Source organism: Solea senegalensis, linkage group LG18, assembly GCF_019176455.1.
Source record: "Solea senegalensis isolate Sse05_10M linkage group LG18, IFAPA_SoseM_1, whole genome shotgun sequence".
In the NCBI taxonomy this organism is placed as follows: domain Eukaryota; kingdom Metazoa; phylum Chordata; class Actinopteri; order Pleuronectiformes; family Soleidae; genus Solea; species Solea senegalensis.
Window position 1 is genome coordinate 2,681,944 of NC_058041.1, and position 17,104 is coordinate 2,699,047.

Below are 17,104 nucleotides of genomic sequence, written 5' to 3' on the forward strand. Positions count from 1 at the left end.
AAATCTGTACATGCATATATATGTGTATACATATATATATATATATATATATATATATATATATATATATATATATATATATATATATATATATATATACACACATATGTATATATGTGTATATATATATATATATATATATATATACACACATATGTATATATGTGTATATATATATATATGTATATATATACATATATATATACATATCACATATGTATATGTATATATACACAAATATATATACATATATTGCTTTATTGAGCGCACCGTTTACCTTTCGTTGCAGCTAATGAAAGAAACATAGACGCGACGCGGGTGAAATAATTGCCAGTGTCACAGCAGCACTACAAACCCTCAGCCAGTGGCGGACTTAAAATGCCCCCCCCACACACACACAAACATACGTGCACTGAAGTGACAGGCGGAATAAAAACCCGCTCCGTGACAGCGAGTGTGATTTACGGCTGTGGTCTTGACACGCAACAGCATTGGCAACAGCGTTCCCCACGCTGCTCTTCAAACACTTGACAAATTAAACACGACTGCTGCTTTGCGTCTTTCTTTTTTTCATCCATAATCCAGCACTGTTTAACTTACAGCGCGTGCGATGGGTCAACAACGCACTGTACGTGAATAGACGGGGAAGTGGACGACACGCTGTGAACACGTGACTGTGTAGAACGCAACTCTGTGCAGTATTAATGAACCGGAGCATCAATTATGAATGGCATGTATGGCACTTTCACACTTTCATTGTGCATTCATCATTCAATGCAACAACAGAACACACACACACACACACAGAATCCTCATGTTTCCGTCTCTAACTCTTCAACGTGACACATTTCCAGAAACACACTAACATCCGCCGTCTCCCAGCGTCTCAGACAGCGTTGCCCCGGGTCTCAATCTGTCTCTGCTCGTCTTCATCACACGCTGACAAAGGAGGGCTTTGAAACACAGTCGCCAACACGCATGTTGTACTTAGACTTTAAATAATTCCGTCTTTAGTTTTCAACTGTCTGTGACAAAAAAAAACAACACTTTTATCTGATTTAAAAAATCCTCATCCCTGCGTCCCCGTGTCACACCCCGTGCTCTTACCTTCTCCCTCCAGCTTGATTTCCAGGCCCTCCAGGGAGTTGGCCGAGTCCTCCAGGGAAAGTCTTTCAAACAGGCTGCCAGCCATGGTGAAGCAGCACCTGACGACTGTGCTCACACTTACACACCCAACACAGTATCTGAGGCAGACTGAGAAATCCACCTCTCCCTCTCTCCTCCCTCTCTTACTCCCTCTCTTACTCCCCGAGTGTCGTTTTCTTTCTGCCACAACAACAACAACAACAACTACTTCTTCCTCCACCTGTTCTTGACATGAATGTGTATAAGCTACGCCTGGCTGAGCATTTTCTCCTCCGCGTGAATGAATGCAGATGAGAGAGGGTTTCTGTGCACGCGCACAAGGAGGTGTATGTGCGTAACGTGAAGAGGAGGAGGAGGAGGAGGAGGAAGAGGAAGAGATTTCCCCTCCTTCCCTGTGAGAGTTAATGGAGGAGAGAGGAGGGGAAAAAGGTGACTCGTTGGTCGCAGACACAAGTGGAAACCGTGGACTGTGAATTAGCTTCCGATGAAAGTAGCCGTCAGCCACCAGGGGGCAGAAAGAACTCTATTTGAATGGAAGTCAATGGGAAAAAATTAGTTTTCTCACTTGATTTATGTGAGTCAACGTTTTCCTGACGAGTTAATGACATCATTTGCTAGTTTCAGCTAGCTCTTCTTTGCGGTGGCCCGGAAATGCTAACACTTCACAAAGCTAACGACACACATTTATAATTTTTGAAAACCAATTCACAAAACGTTAAATACTTCAGTAAAAAAGCCGAAACACATTTTTACAAAACAAATTTCACCGATACTGTTCGACTAGAAACAAAAGAGGCGTGGCGTTCTTTTTCTTCACACACAATAATCTTATACAGCACCACTTCCTTTCAACCTGACTTTCAAAATAAAAGCCACTGACTTCGACTTTTTACTACATCTTATATCTAACATTTGCCATTGTAAAACAAACGTTTTAATGTCATTCGACAAGCCTCACGTTAAATATTATGTTTGTTAGTAATAATAATAATAATACATTTTATTTAAATGTATTTATGTCACTCACAGTCACAGTAAAAAACACAGTTAAAAACAGACACATAGACTATGTGAATTTTTCTTCGTTTCTTTGCTCCATATAACAAAACAATTATTCAAAGTGTATTATTTTTGGTTTGTTGACAAAAAAGAGACGTTTAAGCGCATCATCATTTCCAGGTTTTCCAACGGTTTCTGACATTTCATGGATCAAACGATTGCTCGATTCAACGAGAAAATAATCGACAGATGAATCGATTATGAAAATAATCGTTAGTTGGAGCTCTAGTTTGCACTTCCAGGCCACCGTACTTCTTCAATAGATGTCATGGGGGACAATTATGTTCCCATTTAGAGGAAAATAGACAATTTCCTCCAAGTCTGCCTGGTTCTTTCTGCGGAAAAAGATTTCTTGCATATACTTTTTAAAGTCCTGATACTTATGACAGTGTGATGCTGATGTGCCAAGAGAAGTATCTCTTTGTTTGTGAAACCTATTCTAAGGTACAATTCCACAAAATGCTCCACGGCCCCCAGTTTAACAACTCTCCTCATCTAAGACAACAGGTTGGAATATTACGACTTAAAGTCGTGAATTTGCGACTTTTTCTCGAAGTCTGTGAAAAAAATGCTTTCTCAATGTGGCCCTAATAATCCGTCGTAAATATCTTTATATGTTGTACTTTTTTGGGGGGTAATGCACGTTTATTATTTATTATCTTTATCTTTACTGTCTTTGCTGCTGTAACAATGTAAATGTCCCCACTGTGGGACAAATAAAGAACCATCTTATCTTAAAGCCCAGCACATGTGACAGCCTATATTTTGTTTTGAAAAACAGTCAATGGGAGTTTGTTTTGCAGCCGGAATACTACGTCCACTTTTATACACGGTCTGTGTAGAGAAACACAGATTATGTTTATCCTGCTCGTCAGCTCATAAAACCAGGAAACAAATATCCGCAGCGTCTTCGTCAACACTTGTAAAATACTGTCTCACTGCTTTCAAATCAACACTGACCTCTCGTTCACCTTCTCGTGCAGAAAATCCTTTAGAATGTGTTTAGAGAAAAAAAAAGGAGAGACAATTTTCCGTGTGTTCCTAAGAGCGCCGCAGATCTAGAGCGTAGCCCACGGCTAAAGCAGAAATCAAGAGTGACTGACAGCGCGTTACAAAAACACAAACCCCACACTCGTGTCTGCTCTCCACTGGAGCTGCTTTTCTCCCTCCATCCAGCAGCCGACTACTGCTTTTTATTTTTTATTACAACATAATCAAATACGAGCGGTGAGTTCTACACTTGGCTCACTGTGCCCAATATTCTTATTGCCTTTAATTAATCATAAATCTGGCCGCGGCTTTTCAATCTTTTATGTCTGCGGCTCGAACGTCGGGAGGAAACGCACTGGAATCGTTGATTTGTGCCAGGTCAAAGTTGCAGATTTACTTGGCACAAAAAACCCCAGAATAAATTATTCTAATGCTTTAATATCGGTGCCAAAGTACAGTGTACATGATGTGGACAAAGAGCATTTTTAAGATAAAAGATAAAAGAAGAAACTGCAGTCACTGTCTTAGTTTCATAAAGTGCAAGAAAAAACAATGGTGAAAAGTTAAGCAACAGGATTTCTGATGTCCATTTTTAACCCTTTAACACCGAGCGTATCACAGACGACACGTTTGCACAAGCAGTAATTACGCGACGGTTCTGAAAGCGGAGAAGTTGCACGTATAAGCCAGCGTGTGGTTATTACGGTAATTTCACTCTCGCTGTTGCAGGACGCCGGAGAATCAGCGTCTTTGTCGCCATAGAGCAGAGAGTTGGAAATTCAAAGATGAAAATATGCTTTATATTGTTCAAAATTCTGATTTAACACGCAAAATATGTTGTTCATGTACAACTGCAGTGTTTTTTTCTCAATAAAACTTCATTTTAAATAGTCAGCACACTATTTTAAGATGCACTGAATTTTAAATAACTGCCAGATATTTAGTATATATAGTTATTCTGGCAAAATGGGCAAAAGCACTTAACTCACAGGACAATTTCTGTCCCTTTTATGGTTAAAATAAGCACTTCTCCATTTTCTGGCCCTAAAAAACACCTGCGTCATGTCGACAACAGGCCAAAGTCTGCACGATTATCTCACACATGACGACAGTTTGTTGCCAAATTTCAACTCAAGTCCAGCTATTACATGGAAACTTTTGCACAAGATAGTTATTTTCCATATATACGCGACATTATCTACATATACATGATCTCAAGTGACCCAGGCCAGTAACATAATAGCATAATAACCTATAAACAACAAGAACTCCTAATTTTTCCTGACATTTCCTGAGAAAAATAAGTGCAATAAGTGCAAATTCTGGAATATTATGCTTAATTTACCATTTAAACATGTGCATAACAACTCATGCGATCACAGTGGATTTATAAAAGGCACAAAACATTTAGTCACAGGTGTCTGGAACTGAAAAATATAGTATTGTATGTATTGTATATGGTATGAAACTCATCCTGCGGGCCGGATTGGACCCTCTGGTGGGCTGGTTCTGGCCCACGAGCCGTACGTTTGATATCCCTGGGTTTGCATAGTGAACTTTTTAAGGGGCAGCTGAAAATCACATTTAGAGTAATTGGAGTTCATTCAATTTTGTAAAATGCCAAACTCAACACCTTTACACGGGTGCTGTCAACGTTCATTTTGCCGATTCATTTAAATAATCGCAGTTAACATTGTTTGTTTACTTCCGGTGGCGACTGACCCTTAACCTTTGGTCACGTGTGCAGGCAAAGGACGGACTTTTAGGCGGAGTTTCATTTTAGAAAGTTACCCGCCGGCTTGTTGGACAAAACTTAGCCATTAAATTGTAATGTACTTTTTGCGTTGATTCTACATTCATTCCATGATTTTATATAAATAAATATCTGTTATAAGCAGATAACAGATAAATTGTGCGATTAATTAGTTAATATTTTTAATCGATTGACAGCCCTACTTTACACCTTTAGTTCAAATTTTGGCTTAAGCTATTATTTGAAAAACAAAACATGCGATAGCACGTGTGCCCTGGTGGACGACAGGGGAAGGACACAAGAGTAAATCCTGTGAGGTGTGACTGATCTAAGGACGGGACTTTTTGTGCTCTATTAGCCAGCGAGACACATGTCCTGTGTGCTGGGACAACAGCACAGACGTCCACATCACAGCAAATCCGAGCCACTTACCCGAGTCAGAGCTGGATGTTGCCACGGGCATGTTGAAGATCGGTTCCTCGCAGTATCCGCCACAAAAACTGTTCGTTCAACTGCAATAAAAAAAGAGAGAGAGAGAGCAGGTGGAGTGAGGGAGCCGCACTGATGAAGTATTGATCGTGAATATGTATGTAAAAATCCCGCCGGTTGTCGAGAGCCCTGAGGAGGAATTAAGGCTGGAACAGTGGTGTTTGGGTTTGAGCGGATTTAGAGGTTCAACACACACACACACACACACAGAGAGGGATCAGAGGGAAATCTTAGCAATGGCAAAGAAAACAACTTTGGTCCTTCCTCACTTGTCCAGTCACGCACCAACGTCTTACCTTATATCTGGAATATTATTAGCAACAGTTGGAAAGACGGTGGGGCTGAAGGCGGGAGTGAGTGAGCCGGGGCAGCTAACATTAACTCAGAGAGGATCTCTGTTGATTGTAATTGATCCGTTTAAGCCCGATGAGGCCTTCGAGAAACAGCGTCACAGGAAGGGAGCGGAGGACGGCGCGGCATCTGGTGTCCTGTGATCAAATATGGGAGGAATTGATGAAACGCACGCACGCAGAGCGAGAGAAGAGCAATTAAGAGCCGCAGAGAAGAAAACTGTGTGTGTGTGTGTGTGTGTGTGTGTGTGTGTGTGTCAAACAAGAACAATGGTGAGGAAGAAATGAGCACAGCTGATGATGAGGGAGACTCTGGTATCCAAGGGTGCTAATTCCTGGTTGCCATGACGATAGCTGTCTATAAGACAAACCAGTGGCGTGGGGGTCAGAGTGCGGCGACGTCACCACAGGGTCACCACCGCCTTTGTCAACATATCGTCATCATCATCATCATCAATGTGATTTGTAGTCAATTAATTAATCAATATACATAAAATAATATCACATACAATACAATAGCAGGGGTAAAAATCCACTAAAAACAATATGAGTCCATTCAAATAATCAATAAAATGTGCGACATAAACTGAGAATATATCCATAACGTCTCCAGTGTCACAGAACGCCTGAGGAATTACACTAAATGGCCTCATGGGGGCAGTAACAGTGACGTTAAGTAATGACCGCTGCATTTTCAAACGCTTCTCGTCTCATTCGTTCAATGGAATTTATTTAATAAAATGAATTCATTCCCTTAGATGGGATCACATTTCTCTTCTTTCTGCTTTAGCGGCTAATATTTCTAAATCGTCGCTCAGGGTGACATCGTTCACTCTCTTCTAACTCCCACTCCCATTTATTATCAAACACTAATATCCAAATGTCTTCAAGCACAGTCGTATGTCATTTTAATAATTTTTTAGTCACAACACACAATCTTACTGGTTCAGACACTTGCTGCAGTTTTTTTTGTTTTCATCACGTCACCATAACATCACTATTATTACACTGTATTTTGCTAACACATGATGCCATAATTGGAAAAATAACAGCTGAACCCTTTGTTACCGACTCATGGACAAACCATCACAATTTCACCTGTAACATACAAACCTGGCAACCCTACAGACATGGATTAAAAAGATTTAATAATAAGATAAGATGATATTAATAAGCCCGTATAACATCAAGTATGAAGTATGTTAATTATGCATTTGAATTGAAGATAAATTGGCTTCAAAATGTGGAATGGCAAATTTCTCACTATTTTGGAGTGAGAAATTATTTTATAGTAATATAATAATGTTAGGGCAAATTTAACTTTAATTTTGCCTTGATTCTTACAAGAATGACTTAAGACTTGCTTGAGACTTGGAGGTTAAGACTTTCTTGAGACTTGAAGGTTAAGACTTGAAGGTTAAGGCTTAAGACTTGCATGAGACTTGAAGGTTAAGACCTGTTTGAGACTTGAGGGTTAAGACTTAAGACTTTCTTGAGACTTGAAGGTAAAGACCTTCTTGAGACTTGAAGGTTAAGACTTTCTTGACACTTGAAGGTTAAGACTTGCTTGAGACTTGAAGGTAAAGACTTGCTTGAGACTTGAAGGTTAAGACTTGAGGGTTAAGGCTTAAGACTTGCATGAGACTTGAACGTTAAGACTTGCTTGAGACTTGAAGGTTAAGACTTGAGACTTGAAGGTTAAGACTTACTTGAGACTTGAATGTTAAGAGACTGAAGGTTAAGACTTGCTTGAGACTTGAAGGTTAAGACTTGATTGAGACGTGAAGGTTAAGACTTGCATGAGACTTGAAGGTTAAGACTTGCTTGAGACTTGAAGGTTAAGACTTGCTTGTGACTTGCACGTGTGTAACAATCTCTGGTCTTTACATCTAAACACCAGAAGATACAACCAACTTTTCTCTAAAAATTAAGGTTTCACGATGGATAATTATGATTTATCTCATTTAAATCACTTTTCTCTTTGTCTCTGCTGGAATACTTTTTTGTTTTCAAGGAGTAAAAGACCTGTGCTCCCAAATATTCAGTTGTAAATGTCTATATTCACTCACTCACTCATCTTCTACCGCTTTATCCTCCACAGGAGGGTCACGGCAGGGTGCCATGCCAATCTCAGCTGACATGGGGGCGAAAGGCGGGGTACATGTCTATATATTTTATTTTGTTTTATTTTAACTCATTTTTTAAGGCGTCTTCCAGCACGTTTTCTTTCAGGAACCATGTCAGGGGATGGAGCCCAGGTGTTGCACGGCAAGTGTAAAATGCCTTGAGCTCTGCTCCCACAGTGAGGCTGCTTAAAGCCTGTAAGCATGCTCACACACACACACACACACACACACACACACACACACACACCATCGACCAAACAAGACCTAATCCACACATGCAGCATGGCGTCAGGCCTATAAATAACCCTGTGCTCCCACAGGTTCAGCTCCTCTCATTACTTTACAAGGGAAAACTGTTGTATCCAAGACAACCGTGAGTATCTCTTCGTTTTTTTTTTCTTTCTCTTTTTCACCCCCCACCCCTTTGCCATGGTAACAAGGAAAAATGCGTAAAATAGTAATAAGCTTGTGCTAAAATTGGATTTGTTAAAAAATTTTGAGCGTCGCTTCAATACACGGCAGCTGGTGATGTGAGGAAATGACAGCTCTCTTACAACTGAAGGCAACTGTGGATTTAATCAATATGTTAAAATACAGAGTGATCCTGTCAGAGTTTATATGATTCTTAAAATACTGATTGTCTGGAAACTACAGTATAAGAGTGACTGCCTTCAAATGCCTTAAAGAAAACACCAGTAAATAAACCTGGAGTCACGTCAAAAAAATTGCAGCGTTAACCCTTTAAAACCCAAGCGCACTTTGCGCTACCGTACTTATGCGCATTTTACAGGTTGCTATCGTGCAGTGCTTTTCTGAATAAATAATAATAATTAATTAAATAGTTAAAACAGTATTTTAACCTGCAGTAAATTGGAAATAAATGCCAGATATCGGAAGTCATTCTGAAACAAATGACAAAAGCACTCAGTTACAGGACATTCTGTGGTTCTTTTATGATTAAAATAAACAAAAAACAGTCCAGACATTTTGAGGGTTAAAGGAGTTAAAGGGTTAAGGTAATTTAATTAAAACCTGCTTGGGCAACAAGCATTAGCATTGAAAGAGAAAGCTCACTTCATGTATTTTCCTGGGATCAGACTGAGCAAAAGGTTTATGACAAAACTTCATCTCATCACGCCATGAAAATTCAAATCCTAAATGATTAATAATCGACTAACAGCTCAAGGACTCGTGAGCCAACTCAGCCACAGGAGCCACTCAGAGAATCTTAAACAGTGTCATTATTCTGATTTCATGCATGATGTCTTTCTTCCCCCGTATTTCTATGAGACTAAAGATTACAAACAGCCCGCTAAAGCAAGATTGACCTAGATATCCGCTGAAAATAAGACACCCAATAAAGCCGATCTTCTCACATTTTCACAATCTTCCTTTACCCTCGGCTCGGCACAGATTGTAATTGGTGTAATTGGAATTAAATGTCATGTACGAACCACTGAGAGGTGAAGAAGTACACCCCGTGGGAAGTGTTTACAACCACAGCCCCGCCAGGATTTCATTAAAGGACCCGGCTCTTATTTCTTTGAGGACGCTGCCGCGGAATAAACTAAATCAATGTCACAGCCAATGACAGCGAAATTTGTGCGTGACAAAAACTTTGGGGGAAATTTACAGAGAAAATACTCCCTTTAGGGACTATTATTATCATTTTGGCTGTGCTCATGAATATGGTATAAGATTATTTATTTTATTTCCAGCTCAGCTCCTACAGTGAGGTTAAAATACACTGTGTACAAACAAGTGTTACACTCGTGTCCTTAAGCGCAAAAAATGTCCTATTGAAACTCATTCAAACTTAATCTTTAATCTCACCTCCATTAAAGTGTAATACATGCATTTAATTAGATCAGTGTGAATCTGGCCTTTTGACCTTGGAATTGATCATTTTTACTACCCACCAGATGGCATTGTTTTATTCATATTTGGCATATAGAGAAAAAAAACATGCTATTTTTCACTCGATGGCACTGTCACAAGTGTTGTTGCTAATCATTGACATATCCCAGGCTGTAATAAATCAACAAAAAATAAATAATTCATATTTTCAGTTTTTTCATTTGAAAACATGGTGACATTGTGATTTCGCCATTTAAAAAAAGTTATTTTATTACCTAATTAAATAAGGTCAGATGTAGGTTTCAAAAAACGAAACCTTTTAACGAAAAAAATCAAAACTTTTCCAAAAAAAAGCAACTGGTGTTTTTTTTACTTGACTGGCCCCCTACTGGCCAGACTAGGTTATTTGAGTTTGGCACCCCTGTTATAGAGAAAAAGCTTAACGTAGCTTAATGTACGAGTACGTCCATAAGAAACAAAGATCCACAGATAATTAATTATTATTTATTAATGGTGGGGTTTCAGCTTTGGTTGGTTCAGCTTTGGGGTGGTGAAAGTGGACATGACTACAGATGTCCATGAGAAATTTGCTGATGATTGATTGCTGTTTTCGGACATTAAGCTATAGCTACGCCATTACATGTTAATATTATATAAGATATCAGTTTCAAAATGTAGGCTGTGATAAAATACTTTTTTTTTGTCAGGAGCATAATCATTTAAACATTAATTCATAACCAAATAGGTCTGTACATTCATTATAAGTGATGCAAGAGTGAAGTTCTGTTCTCATAGAGATAATAATCTCCAGTTCCTGTTAAGGTCATTTGAATAATTCCACCACAGAGATAAAACAAAAACAAAGACTGTTTTTGTGACTGCACCTTTAAACTGTCTCTGTCATGACAGACAATTAAATCAATTTGGACATGAAACACTTCATCTCAATGATGGATGACGTGTTGGTCACCACGTGCACGTTGTTAAAGTGAGAGTGGGCATGCGCACTGGGCCATTGGCACAGGACGCGCGCATGTCCGTCCACTTCATCCACGCTTTGTTAAGAACATTAATCTTTCATTCTGCCTTTCTTTCTTATTCCCCCAACACCACCCGCGCCCAGTTAGAGCACGTGCACGCTGAGATACACGTGAGTCCGGTTGCCATAGATACGGATGTTTCAATTGTCACGAGGTCAATTAAAGAAGCGCCACCGCTGCGGATCCGGTGCCAAATGTGTGTAAACTCAATAATTAAATGGATTTAAAGTAAAATAATATTATTATAATCATTGTTATGATTATTAATGGTGAGTTATTTAGGAGACACAAGTGTCTGCGTGCAGCCACAGAGTGTCCATGCACCTGGAAGGTGGACCACATCTCTGGACAGGCTTTGCGTGGAAACTGCAGGACGGAACACTGCGTTTCCTTCGTGGAAAACACACTCACACACACAGCTGGGTGAAAGGGTGAAGCTCTCACCTGCGTGGTTCCTGGTGTCTGAGGTGAATCTCCAGCGTCCGCCTCGCGGTTCCTGCGTCTCGGCAGCTCCTCTTCTCCTTTTAATCTCTGCAGTCACTTCCACGGCAGCGCACACGCACACAAACACGCACAAACACACGCACACACAAACTGCAAACCTTAACCTACAACGGCTCTCACAAATACATCCATTGATTGAAAGGCCCAGCGGCTGCTCTGCGCGCGCTGCGCACTGATCCACTGCCACCACAGGATCGATGCCCACCGACGATTTGCGTCCTGTATCGTGGCGTGTTTCTTCCCCCCCGTGTGTGTGTGTGTGTGTGTGTGAAGTTACAGCTCGTCTCCTCCTGGCGTCGATGTGAGAACCAATGCAAGAGCAGCATCTACAGGGTTTAACCAACGCGCTACCTGGTGATTTAGTGCCATCTAGTGGCCACTGGAGTAACTGCAGTCTGTTTAATACTTTAATTCACTTTATTCCATTCAATCTTCATTGTAAAGTGGGTTGATTTTTGATAGAAATTATGTACATTTTGGGTGAAACGAACTAACAAACAGATGGAAAAAGGAGGAGCAGACAAACAGAGGGAGATTAGCATGCACATGAAATCATAATTAAAGATGCAGAGTCACAGAGTCCAGTGCAGGTTTGTCTCTCGGGGTCTTGTCACCACTGATCGATGTAGTCGGAGCTGCAGTCAAAGAAAAAAGAAGAAGAAGAAGACATTTACACTTCATCCTGAAAAACATGCGTCTGTGACACGACAAGGATCTGTGAGAATATAAAAGAGAACGAACGAGGGAGCCGAACAGCAGCAGCGTGAACGCTCTGCAGTATGGATTAGTTTGATAATGTGCTGCATCGACACTAAACGCAGCAGCTGCTGCTACTGCTGCTGCATGTGTCCACACACACACACACACACACACACAATCAATCACGTTAGAAGATGGCAGTAATAATGTGTTACCTTCTCCTCAAAACTGTTTGCTAATGGGACATGAAACAGCAGCGTGTTCTCCTTTTTATTGACCATGACAAACAGATTACTGGCGTCACATTATTCAGATTATAATGGAAGACGCAGAGCGCTGCCCTTGCTTTATGTGGAACTCTTCATTTGACCGTGTTGTTTTTGAATAAACAAAGAAATGAATCAAACTCCATTTAAGTCTCATACATTTTCACTGTCTCTGAATAGTCTGTTTACAGCTTCAGAGTTTTGGTTCAGTGTGGGTTATTTCTTCATTTTTGTTTTGTTTTTGTAGAGTTTACAGAGAATAAAAGTTAAGATAATCGACTAGAAGTGTTACTGACTTCATCCGACACCCCTTTTGAACAATTAAAAGTTATTATTTTGTTCTCCTGCTGTTGTTTACACAGTTTACAATCTGTATTTTAAATATTGGCGTCTCTCACCGTGGCTCAGTGTCTTGGTTTGAATCAGCTCCAAACAGCAGCCACGCCACCGCCTGCTCGGGGGTCGACCTCTTCCCGTACCTGCACACAAACCAAACATCCACATGTGATCAGGATCATTGTGCACCCGTGTTAAATTGCTGTGGGAATAATACACAACTCCCTACATATGGACATCCTGGAGGTATGTCACATATTCAGGCTTTAAAAAATGCATTTTCTTACGAGTTGTTGAATCAAAGATAGGATTCATTTTAGTATTGCATTTGTAGTCGTAACATAAAGTCACAAGATTGACTGTTTTTCACAAATTCAATCTGATTTTTAACATTCTGAGTACTTTTTTTGCTCAGTCGTGTTAATATAGTTGGCAAAAATGATAAAAAAATATATATATATATATATATAATGCACATTCTTATAACCTCTGTATATACTGTACGTTTTAACACAGTAATGGGAAAAAGCAGCTGAAATTCTTTGTGTTCTAAGGATTAATCAGAGAATTGTCAACAGTCGGCTGAACACCAGTCCCACGAAACAGAGGAGGTTAAAGGTGCCCTATGTTCATGTTTTTATCAGCACCACAATCCCTACAACTGCAATCCAGAAAATCAATGATCTCAGAGGAAAAGCGAATAGGAAGGAATTTTCCAAACAGTTTCCAAGGAAGGAAGGAAAACGACAAACGAGCTTCTCAGTGCAAAATCAATCCGATGGCCGCTGAGTTGATCTTCCTCAGGCTGCGACAGCCGTTTGAATTTTAATGACAGATCAAGCCTGGTTAATTACAGAGCAGCGAGGGGGCTAACGGTGATGGGCGTACACTCAGGCTCCGTCACCAGAAAACTACACACCAACAGCACGGCAGCATTCAATAGAAAACGTGTGGGAACAGTGTGTTTGATTACAGTTATTTACTTGTGATCAAAGAAATGTCATTCCACGTTTTAGGCAAAAAAAACTGTGGAAAACCTGAAAGGAAAGGTGTTTCACTGCAGAGTAAAACCATGTAATGTTGTGTTATTCTACAATTTCAGCGTTTACTAGAGCTGAACTGCATATGCTCATCACCACAGCAAGACACCAGGCTTCTGTCGTCTGACTCATTACTCCAGCGTCATTATAACGAGAAAATACAATAATGAAGCCTTGACTGGCGTCTGAAAACTCTTGGTTTGGCCTGAAAAACCATGTGTTTTTATGCAGGAATTTAAACCACACCTTGTCAATGAGCTAGAAACTTAATCTTAATCTCTCTCTCCCCTGTTTATTTATTTATGTTTTTATTGTTACAGCTACAACATGGAAACAATAAGGTGATAATGTAGTAATAGGGAAGTAACATTATGGTACGTATGTGGGATGAATTTCAACTACATACTATGATAAAGCAGGGAAAGTTTATTTATATATACAGTGCTTAACTAATGTATTACACCACCTGTCATATAAATGATAAAAACTTGTTATTTATTTGGCAAAAAACAAACTGAATTCAAATTAATCACAAAAGCACAACATTCAAGCACTAAAAACTCATTTTTCTGTTCATAAACACAAGTAAATAAGTATAATTTGACGTCTTAATCAAGAAATATTAATGTGTTTCCAGTTTTTTTAAGCATTAAAAATATCATTTTGGTTAAAGAGCTATATACATGGTGTATTATTAACCATTAGAGTGACATAAAAAAATGATTCTGATAATTAACAATGCTGTAAATCTAGGGCAGGAAGGTAAATAATTGTTTTAACACAAAGACAAAAACTTGGAGGCATATACACAAAAATATCTATCTTTACATCTATATATCCATATATCTACGGGATTAAAATTAACTTAAACTTAAAATATGAGCAATATACCTAATATATATTTGTATATAAAGGTGTTATCACAGCTTGTCATCCTGGACACCACTTAAAAATAACAATAAATACAATTATTATTGTAATAGTACGTCCTTTTTAACACAACTTCACCATAAACATGTACCTAAAGTATCACCACACTATTATACTACTGCTGCACAAGTTAATGACTTTAAATCAACTGTGATGAAGGTTTATTAATGATTCATCAGAGTGCAGAGCTTTTTATTATTGTGTATTATTCGCCGACTCACCTCTGCCTGGTGATGAGGTTGACATAATGCCTGACAGCCGAGTGGTACTTGGCCCACTCCGCCGGCGAGGCGTTGCTGCCCGGACTCTCCGGTTTGGGAGGGTACGCGTCCGCGAAGCTGCTCAAGCACGCGAGCAGGCACAGGACCAGCGCTGCGAGCATCATCCACGACCTGAACATGCTGCACATCTGAGGAGGAGGAGGAGAAGAAACACACTCATTCATCTCTCAACTATACTTCGTGAAGTATGTGTGCGCTTTTACGCAAACACCTGTGCATGAAGTCATTGTAGTTTCAAAAGAAAGAAAGAAAAAAAGTACTTACTTTTTCCACTGTTGTGTTTCTGGTGTTGTCAGCTGCTGCTGCTCTCTTCTCTCCTCTCCTCTCCCGGGATTATATACAGTAAATGATGTGGGTGTGGATGGATGAATACCTGATGCGCACTGACCACACCCCCTTTGTCTTTTCCTCCCTCCAGCTCCATCCCTCACAGAAAAAACACGCAACTCAGACTCAGAGCTGAATTTTATTTTCATAACAAATAATAATAATAAAAAAAAACATTGCATAATTAGCATTATTAATGATTTATCGATCTTGATCCCTCTTACATATAAAGCATGTTAATTGTAATTAAAATTGCGCCATAATTATTGTGAAAAGCTGCAGTCTGCCAGTTCAGCACCACAAACAGCTCCTCTGGGATCACTTGCAGTCACACAGGTCAAAGGTGACGTCGACCTCAACCCAAAACTGATCGATGAAGATGTTCCTCTGTGAAAAAACAGGATCATTACACTGAAGAACAACAATTTGATTTATTTGGAAAATATAAAACAGCAACAAATACACAATGCTAGGAAAGGAAGAAGTATATACTTTATAACTCTTTTTCACTATTCATCGTCTTTCCATCTATGAATAAACAACAATAACTACATAAAAACTTTACCTGCGCTTTGCTGAACTGTTTCAGGATGGAAAAGAATGATGGATGGATGGAAAAAATGGATGGATGGGTAGGTAGGTAGAAGGCAGATGGATGAATGATGGATGGATGTTGTCGTTGTCTTCACATGGCACAAACTCACGTGTGTAAACAGCAGCAGCAGCAGCTTCAGTGATTAGTCATTACAGCACAGCGTTTGTCTTACGATTGAATTAAACGATTCACTGAGGTGTAAGTGGATCAAATATCACTTTTATGAACCGTCATATCTCTCTCTCTCTCTCTCTGAGACATTCAGTGATGGTGTGGACGGATGACACTGATGTGACTTTGCGGGCTGTGTCCACAAATACCTTTCAGGTCTCAAGTGCCGAGGCTGAGTCTAACGTAATCGCTCACATTTACGACGAGTGCGGTGGCTCCTGTTTATCTTAGATCTTCACGGTCTACTGTTCAGTCCGTGGCGCCTTCGGGATCATCACTCGTCCTCCAGTGCACCTGCACTCGTCTCTGAGGGACCGTGATTGTTTGCACACAAGACAGAGACGAGCAAACTGAGACTCATCTGCCAAACTGGAGTGAATCTTCTTCTTATTTGTGTGTGGAATTTTATTTTTTTTTACTCGTCAGAAAGTGAAGACAAAGTAATTATTAAATATTAAGTGTATAGTCACTACAATCATTGTATGGTTTGTTGTTTTTCATGACCAAATATTGATCCCTTTGTATCCCATACCATCTTTTTTATCTTTAATAGCCTACACTGCACTGGTCTTTTGACTGTTTTTTTTTGTAAGCAATTGAATATTGGGCCAAAACATTGTATCTTCATCAGTCTTTAATCAGCAGCCTGTTATGAAGACAAATGAGTGTGAAATACTCACACTGGTAATGTTGATATTTATCATGCATCATTTAAATCTTACCTAACAAATGCATAAGTAGTTATTTTGCGGACAAACCTGGCTGTCTCAATGACAACAGCAGTGTTTCCATTTGGATTTAGTTTAATTAGCATTTCTTGCAACATAATTTATTTGAATCAGTTCATATTTTTTCAGAATAAAAGCATTTTTTTGAGAAGATAAGCAAATAATTTAAGATCATTTTTGTGTTTTGCTTCAGACAATATTTCCTGACCTTGTAGGAAATACAAGGGCAGTAAATTAATCTTTTTTGGACAATTTCTCATGGCGAGTTCTAATAGAATTCATTTATTTACAGTATATTTGTAGTTTTAAATCATGTAGCCACAATATACAGGGGAATTAAATGTCTTTATGGAAGGAAATCCATCCCCATGACTGTAAGAACCACTACTTCTATAACATAAATAAGAGATTGTAATG

General features: G+C 39.4%; 2 protein-coding genes across 6 annotated transcripts in view; both read right to left on the reverse strand.

The window, feature by feature from the left end:
* Nucleotides 1-11,555, reverse strand: part of mpp2b (MAGUK p55 scaffold protein 2b) — a 32,177-nt gene extending 20,622 nt beyond the window's left edge. For 2 of the 5 annotated variants that reach the window (XM_044014040.1, XM_044014036.1), the window contains exons 1-2: nt 11,255-11,555; nt 5,381-5,460 (exon numbers count right to left, since the gene is read on the reverse strand). In XM_044014040.1, coding sequence (XP_043869975.1) covers nt 5,381-5,411 — 31 coding nt within the window. In that variant the 5' untranslated portion in view covers nt 5,412-5,460; nt 11,255-11,555. Of the gene's footprint in view, nt 1-1,107; nt 1,660-5,380; nt 5,461-5,733; nt 5,926-11,254 lie in introns of those variants that run through there. The other 3 variants (XM_044014037.1, XM_044014035.1, XM_044014039.1) reach the window with 3 other exon arrangements.
* A 157-nt stretch (nt 11,556-11,712) lies between these two features.
* LOC122759282 (peptide Y) lies at nt 11,713-15,155 on the reverse strand. Its single transcript, XM_044014041.1, has 4 exons — nt 15,131-15,155; nt 14,807-14,994; nt 12,678-12,758; nt 11,713-11,949 (listed from the first exon to the last, which is right to left on the reverse strand). The coding sequence occupies exons 2-4, from the start codon at nt 14,992-14,994 to the stop codon at nt 11,925-11,927; spliced, it is 294 nt and encodes a 97-aa protein (XP_043869976.1). The 5' UTR covers nt 15,131-15,155; the 3' UTR covers nt 11,713-11,924.
* Nucleotides 15,156-17,104: the final 1,949 nt, after the last annotated feature.

What these genes read in the sequence shown, in the direction of transcription:
- LOC122759282 (XM_044014041.1), bottom strand. Translation starts at nt 14,994, where the DNA reads ATGTGCAGCATGTTCAGGTCGTGGATGATGCTCGCAGCGCTGGTCCTG. An exon ending in AACCTCATCACCAGGCAGAG is followed by an intron (nt 12,759 to 14,806) that starts GTGAGTCGGCGA and finishes GTTTGTGTGCAG; the next exon opens with GTACGGGAAGAGGTCGACCC. An exon ending in AACCAAGACACTGAGCCACG is followed by an intron (nt 11,950 to 12,677) that starts GTGAGAGACGCC and finishes CTTTGACTGCAG; the next exon opens with CTCCGACTACATCGATCAGT.